We start from the raw sequence: 23,803 nt of genomic DNA on the forward strand, positions 1-23,803 counted from the left end.
GTGTCCTATCCTTGTATCTCAAAAGGTCCTTTCTGTCATGGGTAGTCACCCAATTCCTGGCCTCATATATATTCCCCATTTTGTAGTCCCTGTTCCTGAATCTGGTGGTTAAATCCTTCTTATAAACCTCATAGGTAGCATCATTTGAGCATATTCGCTTCATACATAAGAATTGTGATTTAGGGATATTTCTACATATATGTGGGGGTGAAAGCTGGAAGCATGGAGAAGGGAGTTGTATTGGCGGTATTTGCGGTACACCTGGCATGCCAGTGTATGGTCACTATTCCTAGTTACTAGGACATCCAAAAAGGGAATACTGTTAATATTATAATTGACTGTAAATTGTATACCCCATTTATCATTCAGGTATCCTACAAACTCCATGAGATATTCAGAATCAGATCTCCATACTAACCAGCAATCATCTAAGTATCTTCTCCAAATGTCAATCTCATCTAAATATAGATTATGTGTGTTGTCACAGATGAGCTGTTCCTCAAGGTAGGCCATAAAAAGATCAGCATATATGGGAGCGAAAGAAGCTCTCACAGCAGTGCCTTGAATTTGCAAAAAACATTTATTCTGATAATAGAATACGTTCTTGGTTAGAACGTGTTCGGTAAGGCAGATTAAGAAGGTCTTAAAGCCGGGTTGGTACAATCCCAACTTATGTAGCCAGTATTTTAATGCTTCCAGGCCCGCCCAGTGGGGGATGTTAGTATATAATGCAGAGACATCTAAGGTAGAAAGTAACCACCCTGGCTCAAGCAGCATCTCAGAAATTACCCGAAAGAATTCTGTAGTATCTTGAATACAAGCCCGGACCCATTTCAATAATGGTTTAAGATGTTTCATGAGAAATTGGGAAAGTGGTTCTGTAATCGAACCCCTACCTGAGACTGTGGGTCTACTGGGTGGATTCTGAAGATTCTTATGGATTTTGGGGAGGAAGTAGATGTACTGATTCGAAGGATCTGACACAGTGAGATGATGGAAAGTGCTGTCTGTGATAATTCCCTCATTCTTAGCGGACACCAAAAACTGATCAGTTTGTTTTCTGAAACCGAGAGTTGGGTCCAATGTCATGTGTGTATAGTAAGCTGTCTTTAGGCTTCCATATTATACTGGGTCCAATCCTGGACAACTACCGCCCCGCCCTTATCTGCAGGTAATATAGCCAAATCATAATTGTTCTCCAATTCCCATATAGACTCCATTTCAATCTTTGAGAGGTTGTTAGATTTGGCTCGGAACTCCCTGGAATAAAAATGCAGATCTTTGAGAATACAATTCTGAAACATATAGACATTATGATGCATTGGTGGTGTAAAGTTTGATTTGTGGTATCTAAAGCCATCCTGAGATTCAGGATTAGATGCTCTGTGAAAAAAATAACCTTAAATTAAGTAGTCTACAAAATGAGGTAATATCTTGTGCAAAAGTATCTTCAGAGGGGTCTACTGTAAAAGACCAAAAATCCACTTGTTCAAAAATGAACAGTGGATCCTCGGTTACGTGAAAGTGCACTTAAGCGAATGTGCACTTCCGTGAAGCATGGTTCAATGAACCGTTCAGGAAAACTGAAGCGCCAAGGCACACTACAGTGGGGAATAGGGAATTTACCTGTTCCCCACTGTAGCATGATCTCGGAGTTGGTATATTTAAGTAGGGGGGTGGGGGGGCAAGGCCTCCCACTCAATTTAATGTTAGTGTTTTCTGTTTTTTTTTTATCTTTTTATTGGTTCGTTGAACCAAGTTTCATGAAATGCACTTTCAAATAAGTTTACTTTCGCATAACTGAGTGGTCTACTGCTCTTTTCCGAATAAGTGGTATTCAATTAAAAGCAGTAGGCCCCTTCAGAGACATAGAAGCCAGGCATAAAATTAAGACCTTTATTCAAACCTTTGACTTGGGTAGGTGACAGAGAGGAAGATGAAATGTTCAACACATTATTGTTGTTATCTATTTCTGAACCATCAGTTTCAACAGTCCTTGCATATTGTCTACCTTTAGAATGTTTCCTACCTCCCCTCCTTTGCCTACACCTAAAGGGACCTGTGTGTTACTTCTTTTAGATGCAGGGGAATCTGGGGTGTGCTGTGTATCAAGCTCCAAACCTGACAAGGACTCCTCACCCGAGGTGTCATAACTTGATAAGGAAGGTTTCTTTAAAATAGACCTTGGTCATTTCCTTTTGGCACCCTTTCTATTGGTTTGTTCAAACCTGACGTGCTTGTTACTGGAGAATGGATGCCCACTCTTAGTCAGCTAGGTCCCTCTGAAACATCCTCATTTTTCTATCTTTCAATTGCTGTTCCAAGTTTAAAAGCTCCTGGCTAAGTCTCTTAAGGCCAGTGTTATAGGATTGTTGTCCTTCAAATGTCTTAATATCTTCACATATTTGGGTGATTTCCCATAATATCCCTATCAATAGTTCTCTCATAAGGGGCAGCTAGAATTTCCACAAAGCTCATTGAGGCTTTTTGTTGAGCTATAGCCCATTGTTCTGTTAATGTTGTGTCAATATTATTAACTAATGGCTTTATGCGTACCCTAAGGCCCCTTGGTGAAATGCCCTTGGTTAAATAAGCCTTAAAGAGCATTGAATGCCATACATTGGTCTGTAGGGACCTCATGCTTTTATTTAATTTAAGAAATTGTGCCTCACATGTATTGTCCAATTGTAAGTCCTCTGACCCATTATTCTGACTACTTGTGTTGCTAAGACCAAAAATGGCCAGATCATCCTGATCTGAAGATAAACCATGTCCACATGTGTGTTAGAATTGTAGTAAAAATGTAATAAATAAATACTAAAAAATATACCCGCATCTGCCCTTTTTTGTAGAGAGATATATAAAAAATATAACAACCCATGAGTAAAAAAAAAAAAAAAATAAACAGCCAAAACCACTGTTTGATCCAAAACAGATTCCAAGGCATGGAGAAATCTCAAAAGAGCAAAAAATATTGTTCCAAAAAATTTTTCAAATATATTCAAAATATATCTCTCCAAGCCAATTAAGATAATCCACAGCAATGCTACGTTCATATAAATAGCCAATAGTGATGTTAGAACAATTAGTAATGTATGGACAATATTAGCCCCTGCTATTTGGTCCCTTAACTGCAAACATCAATTATTCATAAGCAGTGCTAAGTCCATTTAACAATAACTTATACTTTAAAAGCTAAGATGAACCATAGTAGCCATTGCTGTTACCAAATATTGAGTGTTACATCAGAAGAAAAAACCTTTGGGCCATTATTGGAATCAAACCAATGGTTCTGCCAAAATGAATGTAAACAATATCTAACTGTTCGATGGGGCCCCATAGGGTCAGTAATCATGTTCACTAAAACCAATAACAAGACTGAACCCACCAATGGAAATAAATGTACCTTGTCTCAGGGGTATGGAAGTTCAATAATTCCTTAGAATCATGTGAAATGTCACCTTACACACTATTTGGCACTCCCCCCCCCACAGGATCGGGTTTCCTTATTTCTTAGAATTAGATTGAAAAGAAGCCCTATACGCAACACTGTAGTAATATATAAATAGTATAGCCCAAGTCCAGGTGGCTAAGACTAAACAGTTACTAATCAGTAGAAAAACTCAGATATTTCGTGTCCCTGAGTCACTTTGACCATTGTATAATTTGCCCCCATACAGTTAGGTTCACTAGTTTTCAAATTTCAATTTAAAAACCCTATACATGATGTTAAATAGTACATGAAAAGTGAAACCACAACCTATGAGGTTAACACAAAACTGCTCCTATATTGAGTCGTGTAAAGATATCAGAAGTTATATTCCTGCCAAAAGCACAAAAATTGTCACCATCATTTAAATTTTAGCATAACAAATTAAGTTCCATTTAAATTGACTATCTAGATAGTATAAAGTTGCATAATAATACACATATCATGGATCCCAAAACAAGTTCCAAAATTCAGTGCCCCAGGAAATATAAACAAAATCAAAATTATAAAGTTTTTCAGACAAAAACTGTTATCAGTCGTAAAACTTATTTCAAATAACCACTGTAATGTCATAAACTCGATCCTTTTCACTGTGTAACTTGCCCCTATACAGTTAGGTTCACTTCACTGAGATGAAAAAAGCTGTAGGCATAACACTATAGAAATACATAAAGTGTGAAACCCCAACCTATGAAGCAAACACAAAAATACTCTTGTATTAGGTTGTATAGAAATGTCATGAGTTATATAGGTTCATAGGTTGGTACTGAGCTATCTGCCCGAAGGCATATATTAGCCCAGCCACGTTGTGCGGTATTCACAGCCCCTTTAGTAGTTCCCTAGATCCTTGTACTAGCAGCTAGTATCCTTGGCCCCTATCTAGTAGTGCTGTTGGTGTGATCCCCGGTGTTAACTTTCTGTTATATTCCCTACAGGAGTGCAGAAATTGTCCACATTATTTAAATGTAAACATAACCAAATTGTCAAGTTTCAGGTACAGTGACTGTCTAATGGTCTAAAGTTACATAATACCACACATATGATGCACCCTAGAGAAAATTCCAAAATACAATGCCTCAAGAAATATTAACAGACCAAAAATTATAAGGCTTGTATTTTAAAGTTCAACTAAAAGTCCGAAGATGTTGCTATGAATCGTAAAGCTTATTGCAAGCTATGACCTGGTAAACCAATCCTTTTCTAAGTTAACTCCGTTCTTCAGAGTATTGAAATGATTCAAAGTTAATGTGAAAAAGTCATTCTGATAGATATCCCCACAAAACGGTAAAGAGTACACTTCTTTCTATCGAAAGTAAACACAGGCCAGTCCAAAAACCACGAGTGGCACCCAATACTCCAAAAAACTGTTTAATTAGAATAACACAGTCACGTAGGCCCAATGTCACAAAATGAGTCAATATATAACTCACTACTGATGGTAAACACACAGAATTGTTGATGGATTATTAAGTTGGCAGGTCTTTTTTCACCAGGACTTAATGAGTACCTTTAATTAGAATTGTTGACTAATTCATTAACTAAGAGCCTCACCTAGTGGTTGTATTTAAAAGGAGACAAATGTCTCATTTCTTTATTGCACTGATGAAGGCTATGTAACTTTTTACAGCCGAAACCGGACTGTTTTGTCTTCTTTTTTAACTTTATATTATGCTTTTCAGCTAAGTTTTGAATAAATGCTGAATGCTACAGTCTGCTGGCTTCCCTGTGTTTTCTACAGCTATTTGTTTTTTTGGAGCCGTGCAGTTGCCGTACTTGCAGGGGCTGTCCTGCTTTGGATTCAATGAAAGCCAATGAACTTTTGGTGGGATTAAATCCAAATGCACATAAATCTGATTTAATGAAAATTCATTGCTTTCTTCCCTTTTTTGTCATTTTATAATCATGTTTGCAAATGATCTCCCCCTCCTAAAATCCTGTAAAAAACAAACCTGCTTTAAAAGCAGCTTCATTATGCTGTACAATTGAACCCACAAAAACAGACTTGAAATGTAATGCCTTAAAATAAAGATTATGCTTTTGGAGGTACACAAAAGCTTCCAAAAAGCCCCTGCATATATAGGTGACAAAAATGACAGATGCTTGCAAGCTGTTGCAGAACAGAAATGCCTAGGATTAAGCTTAGATCCACCTGTCACTCTTTTTCAAAACATATTGACAAACATTATCAAAACCCTGGGACAGCTGTAACCATGGGTCTCAAACTAAAAAAAATAAAGAAACACGAAGGCCTTATGAGGACTGCCTCACTCATCTTTGGGTCACAATCTACAAAACATAAAGGGAAGTCAGTGCAGTGTGATAGTGTAGTATAATGTGTTAGTTAGTGTAGTTAGTGTAGTATAGTGTGGTAGAATTTCTGCAGAATTATACTGGCCTTTGAAGGCTGCTTGAGGACCATGAGTTTGAGATCAGTGGCTTAAACTATGCTGTCAACTTTTTCATCTTCTCAAACCCACTACTCACATTGTCATTACTACGAATGTACTAATTTTGAAAAATTAAATATGGTCTCCCATTACCTTCCACTGTAGTGGCAACAAAGAAAAAAAAATCAAACAGCAATAAATGAAATTTGCAGATTTACTGTGCTTGCAGATCAACTAACCCATCACTGCCACTTTCAATGTGTAAAATGGTTACCTATGGAAGGACAACCCTGCCCCTGTTCACACAGATCTGCCAAAGTGTTCAGGTAGGACAGTGACCTCCATTAAGAGCAAAACTATGCGCATGAAGGAGAATTTTACCCTCATCAGGCCCAAATTCAAAGTTTCAGCATGAGAAAGGTCATTCACAAGGATGGCACCAGGAATTTTGGAACCATCTCCCATGAAAAGGCAGACTAGAAAGTACCACAGAAGCATTGAAAAGCAAATTAAAAGAATGTGTGTGTGTGAGAGACACACACACACACACACACACACATACATATATATATATATATATATATATATATATATATATATATATATATATATATATATATATATATATATATATATATATATGCTGTGGTGGTACAGCGGTAGCGTTGTTGCCTCACAGCAAGAAGTTCTCCTGTTCGATTCTTGGCTGGAGTGCCTTCTGTGTGGAGTCTGCATGTCCTCCTCGTGGTCAAGTGGCCTCTGAAAGACATGCATGAATGGGCGTGCCTTCACTGAAGGTTGGGCATCGGGCTGGCAACTTGGCACCATAAAAAAAAAATCTACTGCCAATCATTAGTGGACTGGAGTTCCACTGTGGCGACCCCTAACTGGGAAAAGACAAACAATATATATATATATATATACACACACACACACACACACACACACACACACACACACACACACACACACTCATATATAAATTAAAGATATTTTATTCTCCCTGTAGCTGACCATTGGTTGCTACAGATGTGTCCTTCTTTGAACACTGAGTCTACCAGGTACTCCTATACATCACTGGACTTACTCTGACACATGCTCAGGGCTGATGAGGAGATTGAGCCATCCCAGTGAAGTGTCCTATTGTTGCTACATATTACAGCTTTACACCCTAACTCCTGTTTTCCCCCATGAATTCCTGGATTGCAAGCTATAAGAATACTTGTTGAAAGGATCATCTTGCTTTTGGTATAAAGAAAAGGGCCATGAGCACTCTCAAGTCAACACTGGCCTTGTACTGGCCTATACTCTCCGGTTCTGCAGTGATAAATGTGTTATCTGAGAATGTATTTGTTACATGAATACTTTACTTGCTCAGCCGCTAGTAACTGCCTCAGTCTGCTCATCGTAAACGTTGCTCTTCAGTTTACTCATAGCAAATATTGTTTCAAACTGTTATGTGATCACATCATTTTCCTTGGTTCAAACCATCTTGTGATTATCACTATAATACATTTACTCACTTCAATGTAAATACTTGATGTGATACTCATATTGTTGGCTCAGGCTGTGGCTGACAAGGGTCTGCTGACCGGTTACCTAGTTATCAAAATGCAACAAATAAAGCAAAATGCATGGTTAATCATTATATGTTGTATTTCACCAAGCCGTCATTGCTCATTGTTTTGCACCCATAGGAAATAACCTCATATTAATTATGCTGGCATTTTCTAAACATCTTTTTATTTTTTATTTTTAATAGATCTTGCCAATTGCTTATTAAACAGCTTCCCAGAGGGACTTTGCCATCTAATGAGAACTGTTGCTGAGAAGATCTGTATTGTAATTCTGGCTAACAATGCTCTAAAGTCCCTCACCCGAAAGTTCATCACCACTTTTACCCAGCTAAGAGGTAGGATTTATAACAGTCTGTTATTCAAGTGTTTTTGCATAGCTGTTGGGAAAGAGCACAGGAAATGATGTTCATGAAAATTGCTAGAGTAAATACTTTATTTTTACTGCTTGTCCAGTGTGTCTGTGAAAACAGCCATAAGATCTTGCTACATATTTGCATGGTTTCATTAATCCTTTCTTTTACCTTTTTAAACTTGTAAGTTAAAGTATCGCACTGTTGATGCAGTTTTGGGAAAATATGTTTCTGGTAATTTGGTATACTTGCTGTGGTAGTTCGTGTTTAACTTCAGATTCTGGCCAAAGCCCCACCCATATGATACATAATTGTGTTAGTGTTCCTAAGCAGAAGTGTCAGGATGGATTTTGTTTTTAAGAACAAATTAATTGTGTTTTGCAAAATTATTTCAGATATCATGCAGCAGGTTGAGATAAGCCTAGCTGTGCTTTGTTTGTTGGGCTGCAATATTAAAAAAGGTGTTGCCAGACATTGTATGATTGGGAATGTAGTTAAACACTATCACAAAATAAATAGACCACTGTTATAGTATAACCTTACTTTATGACATATTATGTTTAATAGAGTATTGTCAGGCATAAAAAATTACTGGAAGTTTGAGAGTGTAAAAAATATGTTTTCTGATTTTTCAGATTGTAGTGGATCATTTTTTTAACCCCCATTCACTGTATATCATTGTGTGTGTACACACTCCAGTTTAATCCATTATTCTGTGTGAAAACATTTAATTATTTATGTAACATTTGTGTACTGGGAATGTCTGACTGGGACAAAGCCCGTTTTCAGCGGAGGCACAGAGAAATACTCCAGAAGCATGTCTTTGGAATGTGGGAGGAAACCCAAGCACTCAGAGGAAACCCACTCGAATGCAGGGAGGACATGCAGACTCCACACAGAAGGTTCCCCAACCAAGAATTGAACTGGAGAACCTCTTGATCTTAGGCAGCAACGCTAACCGCTGCACTACCCAACTTACTGCAGGCATTGTGAGGGCCCATATTTTATAAAATGGATTATGTCCTGTACATAGTACCATCACATTGTTCTCTTTCACTCTAATTACTCTAAGAATGATAAAGAAATACCTAACTCTCCATACCAGGAAGCAAAATATAATATGAAATATTCTTTAGCATGGTTTAAACCATTAGACGTTTCTCTCATCTCCCAGGCCCATGCTTACACTTATCAAGTTTATCAGAACTTGTCAGAGATTTGAGATGCATGGCTAAGCTTAAAAAGGCCCTTGTGGTCATTAGCCTAGTAAACACCTGTGAACTTATAACTTGAAAACCAGAGTCAACAAAATACAGCCTGTAAGAATTCCTAGTAAAACTTAACAAACCCCACGAAACCAAGACTTTAAAAAAGTGTGCAATACAGTACAAATAAATATGGTTCTCCTTGTTTTGTATGTGGTAGTAGTGACCTTGCACTTCCATGTAAAGGCATCACCCTCCCCCCAAAAACTCCTTAACATATGTGTACTAACCCCACTGTAACACCACCATGACACAGAATGTAAACATACAGGACCCATTAAAATCACACACACTTCTGCTTCAAGATACAACATGTAACACTGAATTACAGGATAATTTTAAATTAGACAATAATGTTTGCACTCCACCTTTTAAAGCTAAGTATTTCAAACACTAGGTAATTCATTCTATTATGACAGGGCACATTAAATCCTCTGATGTGACATTCAGAGGCCCTATGTTTCCATTATTTATAAAATGCCATTACTCAGTAAAATCTAGTTATTTCCAAATTTAAGATTTGCATTCACAACTGGCTTTCATTTACAACAAAGCTCTACTGAATTCTCCAATTATGGGCCAATAGCTATACTCTCTCCACTTGCAAAGATTATGGAAAAATGTATTCAAAGACAACTCATGCACCACCTAATCCAGAATCACCTTATGGCAGACACTCAGCATGGCTTCCGTCCTCATCACAGCACTACTTCAGCCCTCCTAGCCTTTACTAACACCATAAACCATAATCGCAACAATAATTATATATCCTCAGCCCTCTTTTTGGATCTTTCCAAGGCATTCGATATGGTTGATCACCAACTTTTAATCCACACCCTGCAAACATTCTGTCTAGATACTGGAGCCCTCCAATGGTTTCAATCCTACCTGAATGGTCGACAACAGGCTGTCCTCTGGCAGAACAAACTCTCTAACCTTCTACCTAACACCCTTGGAGTACCACAAGGCACTATACTAGGGCCCTTGCTGTTCTCCATCTTCATTAACGACCTTTATACTGTCATCCCAAAAGTCAGCTGTATCCAATATGCTGATGACTCTACTCTGATTTGCTCAGCCACATCTCCAGTAGAGTTATGGTCAGCTACCCAGACCACCTTTAATAGCATAGAAAACTGGCTTTCTGAACATCGTCTGATCCTAAATCCTCAAAAAACTAAAATGCTGTTATTTTCACCAACACGTAGGTCTACCGCTTTCACCTTTACCATAAAATCAAATGATGGCACAATAATCTCCCCTGACCCATCTACAAAACTATTAGGTGTTATCATAGACAATAATCTAAAATTTGACCTACATGTTAACCAAACTATCAAAACCATCAATAAAAAACTAGGGTCACTTTATAGAATAAAAGCCTTCCTAACCCCTCCAGCTAAAATTGCCATAGCTCGCTCTCACCTTCTTTCAACCCTTCTGTATGCATCCCCTCTACTCTCGAATTTAAACAAGACTGTCCTTAACAAACTCTCAATTTGCTACAACCACACTGCCAGGTTTGCCACTGGGCTGCCTTTTAGGACACATCATTGCATCAATCTAAATCAGCTTGGGTGGCTTGAACTACCCAGTATAACCAACTGATTATGGCCTATAAAATCCTTTATAATCCGGACAATACTCCTGCACTTAAAAATATTATCACCCCCTATAACAATCCTAGACCGCTTCGATCCTCTAACAAACTACTAATTCAGACTAGCAAAATTAATAACACAGCCGGTGATTCTCTCTTTGCAAACTCTGTAAGTAGATCCTGGAACTCTCTTCCAGCTGATATTACCTTACTTTCCACCTTAGGTCAATTTAAAACTAGACTCAAACAACATTTGTCACTTAACTGGCTATGTCAATGTATCAAGCCTGGCTAACTCTTTGTAGAATGTGTAAAAATCTGTTAACCAGTTTACTGTGTAATTTAATTTAATCCTGACTTGTGCTCAGGATTAACTGTAACATGTGGAATTTGTTTAAATTGCTTACTTATGTAATCTCTGTAAATAGTCTGTTTGTAATATGTAATGCTGGTATTATGTAATGCTGTATCTGCTTACCCTTGGAGCTTTTCTCCCCGGGCCTCCGCTGAAAATGGACATGCATCCAGTCGGACTATCCCAGTCAACAAATGTAAAATAAATAAAAAAATAAAAAAATAAAAGTTTGGTCTCAGGCACGTCTACACAGAGTATTGCTTTTGCGATTGGTCAGTTTTTATACAGTAATAATATTGTGGTGACGCTGAATATTCTTGGATGTTCATAAGCATATCAGTAGTCAATAGATACATTGCTAAAAAAATAAAAGATTGCTGTTGTCCTTTGCTTCTTGCTTTATTGTGAGATGGCACAAAGAAGCAGATAAACAAAGTTGCATTCTGTACTGTGCATCGTAAAATAAAACTAAAACTTTTTTTCTGTTTTGGTGGACAAATCTTGTTTGTTTTACGGTCTTACTATCTGTTTGTGTTACTATTTAAGTTCTGTCTTAGTTTGACAGGGTGACCAGAGAAAGTTCTATTGTGCTATAGCAAACTAGCAAAGGAATGAGAAAAATATGAATTAATGACAAGAAGTACTGCGTACTAATGTATTTTATTATATATTCAGTGCTATGCATCTGCTTTATCTGTGTCAATATTTGTTTTCTAGCTGAGATATCAGAAAAAAAAATCTGGAATGATTTATTAGGGCAGCAACTGCATATTAAATGGAAAATTGGTGTGTTTCTGTAAGCAGTGACTGGACATACAGCAATTCTAGTTTAAACCAACTCTGGATGTATGCATGTCACAAAAGAGTAAATAAACTGAGATGGGAAGAGAGTCGGAGTATAGCAGATCATTCCAAAGTAGCCTGAAAGGTGACACAGTCTATATACATCTCCGTCGAAGAGTCTAAATACGGGCATTTAACATGAAATTGCCCAGTTGTATCAGACATTGTTTTCTATAGTTTTTATTACAATGTACACATTTATATTTTATGGGTTTTTACTAAACAAACTGAATTGTATTTGAAGTTTTATTCAACTAGGTAGCAAGTTAGCTCAGTGTGACAGCTGGCTGTGAATCATCTCTGAGGGCGAGTAACACTGCCCTAGCTCTAATTGTAAATCACTTTTGTGGGGGTACTAGAATACATTAAACCTAGTTCTAAGGCTGACTCTGTAAGGGTGCTTAAGGCCTGTAAGTCTAGATGGCCTTCTGTATCACTGTTGCATTACTCTTAACATTAGGGATCTTCCGGCCAGGGCAGACTGATTTTATGCCAATATACCAAAGCCTGCTGTATGCGCCATATGCCCCACATGCACTTCCCGCACAGAACATAGAGCAACTCTAGTTTTAAAAGCCAGCTCTGTAACTGTGATGTAATGGTGTGACTATTTAGGTTCTGTGATGATATTGTAGTTCGATAACTGTAGTTTTAAAATTTTGTGTGGGCATTAGAGTAGCTGTAGTTATTACGCATATTTACAAGTTGCTGGGCTTGTAAAGACATTAGGATGCAGCATTTGTTTTTCCTTCATGTTGAAATTTCTTATGTTGTCCAGCAGGAACGCTATAACAAGCAGGAGAGAAGACGTGACAAATGATAGAACTGGAAGAAAAAATGTTTTTATGCCTGCATTAACAGCATGTGCTAGATATGCAGATTTTAAGAACTTAAAGAGTTGTGAAAGACTCAATGTTTAAATTAATAAATAAATCAAACAAAACATAAAAGTATGTTGGCAATATGATTTTAAAGTTAATGAATATGAATTAGGTTTTTTGTTTTCATTTATTTTATTTATTTATTTTTTTACCAGCGTGCCACTGTTTTATTTTGCTTTTAATTAAAGCTTACTGAATATTTCACTTGCAGGCAGCTAATTTGTGCACTTTATTTTAGGGCTTAAATGGTGAGAACTTTCTGATTCTCTGCATTATGTTCCAGCAGCTGTGTTCTTCTGATTTCTCTAACTAATTATATGCTTTTCTGGTTTACTGACTTTATCTTGGTTTGATGTAGTTTTTTTTAACTTTCTGCTAAGAGCCTTGTAGAAAAAGTAATTTGATTTATTGTAGAAGTATAGTTCTGTATTTTGCATTGCTTTGTATTTCTGCCAGCAAAGTACATTCAGTTTCATTCTTGTTTACTAGGCAGTAAAATTGGATTCCAGTACTTTTTTTTACTTATGTTATGGCACTCAGACATCAGTTTATTATTGTAACAGATAACTTCACCTCTGTTTATTATGTAGTATATAGAAGAAATTGAGCACTGGCTTTTTCAGAACCTCTCTAAAGGCTGCTGTTAAGTCTAATTGACAGTCTGCTAATTGGCAACTCATTGGATGAGGTTTCATCTCTTCAGGTTTTAATTGCTAATTTGAAACTTCTTGTGCACTGAGCAGACGATATCATAGCAAATCAGTGATAGTACAATTTCTATGTGCATGTTGGCAGTGTTTCAGTGTCCTTGTGTTTCACCTTTTTTTCGATGGTTGTGCAGCCATGGAGTCAGTATGTGGTAAGGGGTGTAGAGGGGCTTTACTCCTGCAACAAATGCTTGCTTTTTTTTTCTTATTTTTCATTGAGATACTTTCTTGTTAAGTTGAAATTGAGTTGCATCCTCATCAGCTTAGAGGTTGACGGAATATAATGGAAGCAGTTTAAGTACAAAATCAAATGCAGGAACGTATCAGGTTGTATTATACACTAGACAATGTTATGTATAAGCAAAGTGCTGCAGTTAAGATACTAGTAATAGTATCCATCCAATGTGCTAGAGTCACGTCTAATTAGTATACTGGCCCCAGGAGCACCTGCTGTCATCCACAGAGGTTACTAGTTAAGTAGGGCATGGAAGTAGTCTGGCGGGCCTTTTTTTCCATATCAAAAACAACCCCCCATGGACAGTGGGGAGCAGGGCTGGCCTTGGGAGAAGTGACACCCCAGGCAAAGGGCTTCATGGTGCCCCAGTCTTCCATCTCCCCATTCCACCCCATCCCAGCCTCTTTCAGGTTTTGATACAGATACAACTATACTTCAGCACACTCCTGGTGTTATTGATTACCGGTTCAATCGCAGATACAACTATACTTCAACACACCCCTGGTGTTATTGATTACTGGTTCAGTCGAGCCCTTGTCATACAGAATACTGATGCTGCTAGAGGTATTACAAATATAATTAAAAAAAGAATGGATTATTACGAGGGTTAATACCCCAGCATTTAGTACCGTGCCAGAAACACCTAGGTTTATGTATAAAACTGCAAGCAACTTTAAGGGTCTGATTAAAAAACCCTACAAAACTTATGAAGTAATGCATATCGAAGGTACAGTAAAAGGTACAAAGAGATATGGGTTTGTAAACAATGCCAACACATTCTAGAAAATGATAGTCTGGTTTTAGAGAACATGCTGAGCTCTAATATTAGATTAGCAAAAGAGAACTGTTGTAGTTTAGGAGTAATTCATGTGAGTAAATGTATGGCATGTCCTGGTTTTTATGTGGGTAAAACCAAGTGACCATTTAGAAAACACATATATCAGCATATTTATGATGTTAATAAAAAGAATCTTAGTAATGCACTATACAAATATTCTTTAAACTGCCCAGGTTTTTATGAATTTAAGTTTGTATACTTGAGAGAGGGCCTATAAATCCCAGGGGTGGTGCATAGGAGACAAGGTTGGAATAGAAAGCGTTACTGTGCCAACTAAAATTAAATGTCTGCACCCTCCTAGACTGAACAAACACTTGTCTTTCACAAGGTGTTAAAGATAAGAGCAATGAAATTATCACTGTATATATTAACCGTATGATCCATATTTACTATAGTCAATGTTTTTATTATTCAGCTTCTTATTTTTCTAGTATTTGCTGTTTTGATAACTTTTAAGAGTCAAGTTTTAAATAATTTATTATGTGTATAAAAGATCATAAAATTTACATGATGTATAGTATGTATAATATATATATATATATATATATATATATATATATGTATATATATATATATATATATATATATATATATATATAGAGAGAGAGAGAGAGAGATTAATTAAATTAGTTATTTAAGGTGGAAACTAATAAGTGTTTTACTTTCAGAGACCTTTGAAGTGGGTAAAATTTGTCCTAAGAGAAAATCATCTTAAACTTATTCCACTGTTTTTAACAAAGGATGGATGAGATGTACTACAGTATTTGTTATTTTAATGGAATACTATTATTTTATTGTAACTCATGAAAACAAAATGTATTCTTGTAGCTTTTAAGAAATACTGCTCAGTTTAAATTTACATCATATTTGGTATAAAAGGAAGTGACAAACGTAAGCTGACTGTTCTGACAAAGTCATTTTAAATATATCAGGGATAAAAGCATGTAACTATTTTTGCTTTTTTTTATTTTAATTATAACAAATTGTGGTAGTTTATTCTTAAAGACTTGTTCCTTGGTTATCCTTCATCAGGGTGCATTTTAATTTGAGGCTAATGTCTTGTATGCACGCAATGCCAATTTCTGGTTTGTTCATAAACAGGAATATGCTGGACAAATATGTTACTTTGCCTTCTTAGAACGTAATTTTAAATTTGGTGGTCTTCTTCCTTGGGAGGAATGTTAGACTTTTATTTCTTGGCACATAAAACTCACCAATGCAAATACCACTTTTCATAATCCTACTTTTCAGATAAGGTTTTGAGCTTGAGAATGTGTATAAATGTAAGTTATCATTGTACGTGCAGTTTAATATTAGCCAGTGCCATTATAAATGGCTTTGCTGCTCTGTAGGCACTTAAAGTCTACAGGACCACTAGTGAATGGAAATGTACACACTTCGTCTGTAAGAGGAATTCCTTTGTAGTGTTTGTACATCAAGTAAAAAAAACTACAAATACAAAACAGTGTATGCAGACGTGATCTCCAGTCCAAGAAGAAAGAAAAAAAAAAGAAACCACCAACAGCACTGCAGAACTTCAGATGAAATCCCCATTTGAGAAAAAGTATTAATGAAAAATTAAGGCTTAAAAGAAGAGTGTCCATTAGCATTTTTGTGGCAAGACTCAACCCTAGAAAACAAATTCAAATGAAATAAAGTGTTTAAAGGGGTCTGTTACATCTCGCATAGCGAGTAAGCAAAATTTTTCAAGGCAAAACGAGCTGCATTTGTTCAAGGGGCTAAACAATTACATATTAAAGCATATAAGCAGTATATCCTAAAAGCAGGTGTTACTTGAGAAAGTGTTTAGTGTGATTTCAAAGTCACTGTAGATATAATCAAGGTAAGAGTAAAATACAGTTACATTTTAGGAACATAGAAGCATAGCAATAATACTAGGCAAGTGATCGTGGGGACCATAAGGTACCTAGAAACGTACACCTTTAAACAGACACACTTAAAAGTTCTTGTTACCCTTTTCAAGCATTTAATAGTGCTAGTGTCCCAAATCGAGCAGGGCTGTGCACGATTACCACTGTGTAAATCTGTTTCCCATTCAGTCAGACATTAATACTAGCTTTGATGGTAGGCAAGGTAGTTCTTTGTTTGGCCTATAGTTGTAACGTATTCCATAGGCCAGGAATATGTTGAGCTATGAATACATTTGTCAAGTGAGACTTATTTACTTTTATAGATTTAGGTCCCTGGTGTGGGTATTTGTCGAACCACTGGTTTTATGAAGAAAAAAGGATTTCATACAGGACTGGGTCTTTCAAATCTCAAAAAGTGAGATATAGTAAAAGGAGAATCATGCTAATTTATGGGAATAATTGAAAGATTTAAGACCTTTCTTGTTTTTTTTTGTTTTTTTGTTTAAGAAATGTTTGGAGCCTTTAAAGTTGGGCAGTATACTTGGATTTGTACATACTACAGGGACCATTGTGTTAGATAATTGACCTGATAAGAGAATAATTCACCAGTAAGATGACTTCTTTGGATCTTGGAGATATTTCCCATTTGGGTTGGGAGAGTGGCCTAATGGTTAAGGTGTTTGCCTTACAAGCACAAGATGCAGGGTTTGAGTCTCACAAGGGATAATTGGCTAGGCTTAAAATGTCTCGCAAGGGCAGTTAGCTTAGTACTAATCTATGTACCTATGAAACTATGAAATGGGCCCGACAGAAGGATTACATGGCTATGGTAGAATATGACTGAATGAGAGAGCGAGTTGTCCACATAAGTACCCAGGTCTCTCGTGATGGTATCTGTCTAAATAGGACAGGTCATTCATAGCATATGAAGTTGGGGCAGCTTTTTTGCTGAACATTACTGTGCTGCACTTTTTTCATTAAACTTGAGATTGTTTTCAGTATACTATGTACGTGCATAGTTTAACCCTTGCTGGATCTGTTTGGTATCAGTGGAGGAGCAGATAGAATGCAACTTGCAGTAAAAAAAAAAGGATTAATTATACCTCTAGGATATTGGCTTGGATGTCTGGAAAATAAATGGAGAAGTTGCGATCACCCAGCACTGACCTCTGTGATATGCAACTAATTATGATTTTATGTTCAGAGAGTGACCAACAATTTCTGAACAGAAAATAAATGTCAGCATGAATCTCGCCTAATCTGGTGATGATACAGAATGCACTATCTCCAGCAAGGTTTCTTCTCTTGGAATAGCCCTATGTTACCACTATAGTACATACATCCAAGAACTGGATACCCATATGTGATTTGTATGTCCTCTTTTACGTTGGAGAAAACTATTGCACTTACAACCGTGTTTGCAAGGAATAGGCCATATACAAATTAAGAGTGACAGTGAACCACATTTCAAGGAAGCGGAGTTTAAAACATTTATGAAGCCAAAGGACATAAAAGATTTTACATTGACATCCACCATCCAACCACAAATGGGCTGGCAGAGATTTATACAAATGCATGTAAAATGCTGTGAAAGCTGTCAGCCCAGATTGTAAAGCATTGCAGTTCGGACTGTACATCTTACTCATTCTGTGTAGAAGAGCAGTGGCAGCCCCCATAATTGCATCATATGTCATGCTATTTCTACATATAAACTTTTGTAGTACATTTCTACTTACAGAAACCTTCAAAAAGCATGTTAAGGACAAGAAGTTCCAAAATGTACATGACAATACAGTGAGAAGTTTAACCACATATCAGTAAGTTTTAGGCAGAGACTATTGGATTGATAAGGGTACCTGGAATGGGTCTATATTATAATCTCGAAAGTTTAATAGTTCGAATGCATAAACATTGAACTGTGTGCATCGAACTATTAAACAATCGAACACTGATAAAAATATTTTTAAAACCCCCTAAAACAACTAACGAGTGTAGACAGGGGGTCAAGCCCCCCCTGCACCCCCACACCCCCCCACTACTTAAATATACCAACTCCGAGATTGCGCTACAGTGTAGGAAAGGGAAATCTTCCCTTTCCTCACCATACTTCGTTGAAATGTGATCTTGGAGTTGGTATATTTAAGTAGTGGGGGGTGTGCAGGGGGGCTTGCCCCCCCTGCCTATACACCCTTTACGTGTTTTTTTTTTTTTTTTTTTTTTAGGGTCTACTAGAATTTCAATGGTTTAATGTTTCGATCACTAAAGTTCGATCTTTAGTGATTTGAAGCATTAAACCTTCAAGATTCTAATATAGACCCACCTGGAACATATTATTGTTATGTTTGAGCCAGTCATACATTCAGTGGATATCAGCCAGAATGTCTGTCTAAGACATGTGTGTAAAATCCAACATGCTGGCAAGCCTGACAGCCTGGAACCATTAAGCAGACAGGTGACCTTTGAAGTCTGTGTTGCATAACAGAAATGGATTATTGAGTCATTAACTAGAGAGTGAGAGAGAGAGATTACCCTACAGGCAGCTTGACAGATGTAGCAGGACACTAAGTGAGTGTCAATACCTCAAAGTAATTTTGCTGAAAACTATTTTCCTTGAAAAAAAAAATAAAAAGTTGTTACTAGACTATTTGCCCTGAGACTCTTACAAGCCTAGCCAAGAATATAGCCCATGTTCCGACAGATAAGCACACAATGCTCCTGTCCAGCAGGGACACAGGTGTAATCCCAGGGGTGTATTTTCCATTCCCCATCCAGTTATGCAGGTTGTGTTTAAAAATGGTTAATGAGGTACTCTGCTTGATGTGGAGAGGGAGTCTATTCCACAAAAGTGGGAGTCTCTGGGACACAAATCTGTCCCACCAACAAGTCCCTATTGATGCCACAGTTCAGGTTGAGGTTGCACATATGGGTTACTCGAGTAGAGCTTGACTTGCGGATATGCAGCAGTACCATCAAGGCGGGCTCTGAGCTTGCTTTGTATGCCATACAGAGGTCACCTCTGAGGAGTCTGTATGAAACTGAGTAGAGTGACAGGGCTTTTAGACTATCAGTGATTTATTTCTGTGATGTTGTCACTCACTGAAGTTTTCTTCACTTATTCAACATAAATCTGTTCTCCATCATTTCTTGAAACTGATTGATGTTCTTGAAGGTGATCAATGATCTGACCCCCTCCCCTGAAAGATGTAAAGATGGTTTTGCATGTACAGAATGATCAGACATTATCTATAGCCAGGACAGGCAGAAGGACCAGTTATGGTCTGCTGTCAGCAGTTGTGCAATAAAGGATTATACCCCGGGGAAGGTGAATATGCCCCCTTCCTAGTGATTGTACAATCTCATAGTTAGTATCTCTAATTTGTAAGGGATGTGGTGGATGCAGGTGGGCTTGTCCACATATTAAACAGTGCAGGGAGGGGCTTGAAAAAAATATGTGTTTTGCAACCTTGAGAGTGTTAACATTTTGAGTAGTGACTTTCCCAGGTTTTAAATATTTTGAGGTAGCATATACAAGTGTTGTTTAGAGATATGTTTATTGATTGTAAATCACATTAAGATGCTCTTATAAGCATTATAACTGACCCAGAAGGTAAGAGATTTTTGTGTTAGACATATTTTCAAACAGAAAAATGGGTTGTAAGGTTATGCTGGAAATGTAAATTTAATTTAATTATTATGCTTTTACTAAAGGTGTGAAGCAATGCTTCTTAAACAAATGTATACTTCTGCTAAAACATTTAAAACTAATTTTGGATTCCAAGATAAGTTGCTTACATTACTCCAAATGTATCAAATGTATGTGCTTTTGGATGCTAAAAGCAAGTGGGAAGGAAATGGTGCAGGATATAATTTGAGTAACTGAGCTCCTTTTCTTCAGGATTAGATTCTGTAATCCCAGTTCAAGGAACGTGATTTTAAAACTGCAGGAATATCTTGTATGAAAGTCTCCTCCATACAACCTATGTAGGGGTGTGTTCCCTGTACCTTCACATTTAATATTACCCACTCTGCAGCTGACATCCTCATGGTACAGTAGATTACAATGTTGTAGTTTTGAGCTGTGCTTGGACTTGTGATGATGGGTCTCAGTGAAACAAGGGCATGACGAGGCAGATAAATACCAAAGAAATAAACACAACTGATGTGTTTGTGTGCCTGCATATCTCTGAGGGATGTGCAATCATCATTTTCATGGAGCAGGTGAGGACATACACAACAGATGGTTGCGTTGTAGTGTTTATGCACATTGTGTTAATGTTACATGATGTAACATGATTTCTGTGAAGAGAAAAGACACATTTTCTTCAGCAGGAGCAAATTGTGATAACAAAGTATTTGTATTTGCAGACCAAATATTGTAGCCCTACTTTCAGCATGATTTAATGCGTATATGATAGTGACAGTAATGCTGTTTTGTGTTGAATAGTTTCCTAATGGTTAGTAAACTCAGAGAAGGATATTGATTTTGAAGTCTGACAAATTCAAGGGCATACTGCTAAAGCATGGAATGTTAAAGAATGTAAAATATAGCAAAATGGAAACTTGTATTGGTGAGGTGTTTCAGAATGTGTATCTATGGGTCTACTTCTAAATTTCGAAGGTTCAAAACTTTAAATTTCTTATGGTCAAGACCATAAAATCGAAGTTTTGAAACCCTGAACAGTTTAAATGTAGATTGCTGTACAGTGCAGAATGGTATATTTACCGTTTTCCTCACTGTAATGCGATCTTGGATTTGGTGTGCTTAATTAGCAGGGGGTGTGGGGGATGCAGCGGGGCTTTCCCCCTTGCAAAAATGGAAAAAAAGATTTTTTTTAATTTACATTTCAAAGTTTCTAAACTTCGATCTTATTGTCTTGACTATAAAAAAATTCAAAATTTTGAAAGTTTGAAATTTAGGAGTAGACCTGGAGCTACACATTTAGTGCAAAATGTACCTTTCTAGCCCTGTTTACTTGCTGTTTACTGGTGTGGAACCAGAATAATGCTAGAGTTGCCACTTTACAGATACGCAAACTGGGCTACTTTTTAGAGAAACATGACATTTTGCAGGGCAATCCATATTAACAATCACAGCAAATGACTAACCTTCAGCTAATAACAAACCCAAGACTTGCAATTATAGAATTTTAGTTGTTTTTATTGTTTCATATTATATTAAGGTGTTTCAAATACAGAGCTGCAATTTTCTGCAGCAATTAGAGGAAAATTAAAATAATTATAAATGTCCTAAAATTGCATTTTTCTTGTTTTGACTCAAGATACAACTGTCCAAATAGGGACTGCCCCTTCAAAAATGCGATGGGTGGTAACCCTAATAGATACCCATAAATTGTATAGAACCTGTTTGTCTGATCTAATGTGCCAAGACAATTCAGTACTATCTGAAGACAGAAGTAATGCTGCTCATACCTTGAAAAAAAATCTGCTTATGAAATTTGTTTTAAATTGCCAGACAGAGTGTTGAATTGCAAAGCAGCTGAAGTGAGTCATGCATAACTGAGACATGCAGTAGGTAACAGTAGCTCTAAATCTAAAAGTCTCAGTCATGCATAACTGAGACATGCAGTAGGTAACAGTAGCTCTAAATCTGCAAGTCTCAGTCATGCATAACTGAGACATGCAGTAGGTAACAGTTCATGCAGTAGGTAACAGTAGCTCTAAATCTGCAAGTCTCAGTCATGCATAACTGAGACATGCAGTAGGTAACAGTAGGCTCTAAATCTGCAAGTTTCTTCTGTATCTCATTGCAGATAAATTTGCCAAAGATTATCTGTACAAGGATGAGTGTAAAAACCCAACAATAAATCAATAAACAGTAGAAAATGAACCACGAAGAAAAAAATGCGGATGGCCACAACTCCTCACTCTGCTGTTAATAAAACTTTTAAACAAATGCAGACAATAAATTCAAGTTGTTCTTCAGGCTAAATCGAAAATTCAGTTGAAGCCCACACCAAATAGGCAAATAATAGGCAAACCCAACAATAAATGTCAAAGAATGCTGTCAAATGTTGATCATAACAGCTTATCCAGGTATATAAACTCCTTTATTGTAAACCAATCGGATCAGATTGTCCCGCTTCCCTGACTGCTTTCTAGTTGTCCATCATCTGCTTCTGTAGGGCTACTCCTATCATTTTATCTAAATGTCACTGGTATTATTCCTTGGGGCCGGGACAACACCAGTTATGGGGTGAGAAGAGGAGGGGGACATTTGTGATGCCCCTGCACTGGCCCAGTAATCAAGGAGCCTCAGTCCTCACCAATGGCAGCAGTGGAGAATGTACACACTGGGAGGATGACAAGTACACACACAATAAAGTGCAATTTCCCTTAAGAGCACACAGAGATCACAGTCAGTCTGGGGCTAGTTTCTCCCTCTTTCTGCAGATCCCCAATAAAACTCCCCACTGGCACAGCTATAGGGTTGAGATCTCAGCTGAGCGGCTATAGGTTCATAGGCTGTTACTAGGCTATTGGCTCTAGGGCCTATACAAGCCTAGCTATAACAATTCCCTGGATATTTCTTTCCACAATATTTACTTCCCTAGTTACTCCTTTATTGTAAACCACTCTGATCAGATAATCCCCCCTTGTGGAGTGGGATAACTGTAGCTGTGCGCCACTCAGAAGGCATGAAGCCTGAGGTGAGGCTATGATTAAACATGACACTTAGGTGAGGTGCCAGTTCATTTTGTAGTTCATGTAGTACACAGCTTGGGATGTCATCTGGTCCCATGGATGCTGTATTCTTAGCTTTGGATAGTGCGTTTTTTACCTGTGTGGCTGTGATTACCAGAATTTGGCAATCTTTTGGTATTGAGATGGGTCCTTTAGGGGGTGAGGGGGGGATGAAGTTGGCACTAAATCAATCTGCGAGGATATTGGCAATATCCTTGGGATCAGTATATTTAATATCATTCTGTTGAAGCTCAGAGCAGATCTGAGTATTGCCATTTAGATTCTTGACATAACTATAGAATGCCTTGTGGTTGTCTTTGGAATCTTTGGCAATTTTATTTTCGTAACTAGCTTTTGAGGATTTTATGAGGGATCTCAGCTTCTTACTGAGGCTGATGAGGGAGTTTATTGCATCCTGGGATTTTCCTCTTTTCTGCAACAGTTTCTTCCTTCTGTTGTATAGTTTATTTATAGCAGGGGACCACCAGATTGGATTTCTTTTTTTGGAGGAGAGCATATTGGTTGTATTTGGGATGGTACGATTCATGCACGAATGGATGTGCTTGTACAGTTCCTTAGTGTAAGATTCTGCAGTCAAACTTTCAGATCCCGTCTGCATGGGTGTCATGAAGTTTGTCACTTCTGACTTCAGTAGCATGAAGTTGACTTTGGAGAAGTTTTTTAAGGAGGTTTCCTTACTGG

General features: G+C 37.4%; 1 protein-coding gene across 2 annotated transcripts in view; it reads left to right on the forward strand.

Annotated features, from left to right (window-relative positions):
* Positions 1-23,803, forward strand: part of LRRC20 (leucine rich repeat containing 20) — a 1,971,882-nt gene that overhangs the window by 710,596 nt on the left and 1,237,483 nt on the right. For both annotated transcript variants that reach the window (XM_044056893.1, XM_044056892.1), the window contains exon 3: positions 7,640-7,789. In XM_044056893.1, coding sequence (XP_043912828.1) covers positions 7,640-7,789 — 150 coding nt within the window. The remainder of the gene's footprint in view (positions 1-7,639; positions 7,790-23,803) is intronic.

The sequence above is a fragment of the Protopterus annectens genome, chromosome 14.part0, assembly GCF_019279795.1.
Source record: "Protopterus annectens isolate FY-2018-M chromosome 14.part0, PAN1.0, whole genome shotgun sequence".
Lineage (NCBI taxonomy): Eukaryota > Metazoa > Chordata > Ceratodontiformes > Protopteridae > Protopterus > Protopterus annectens.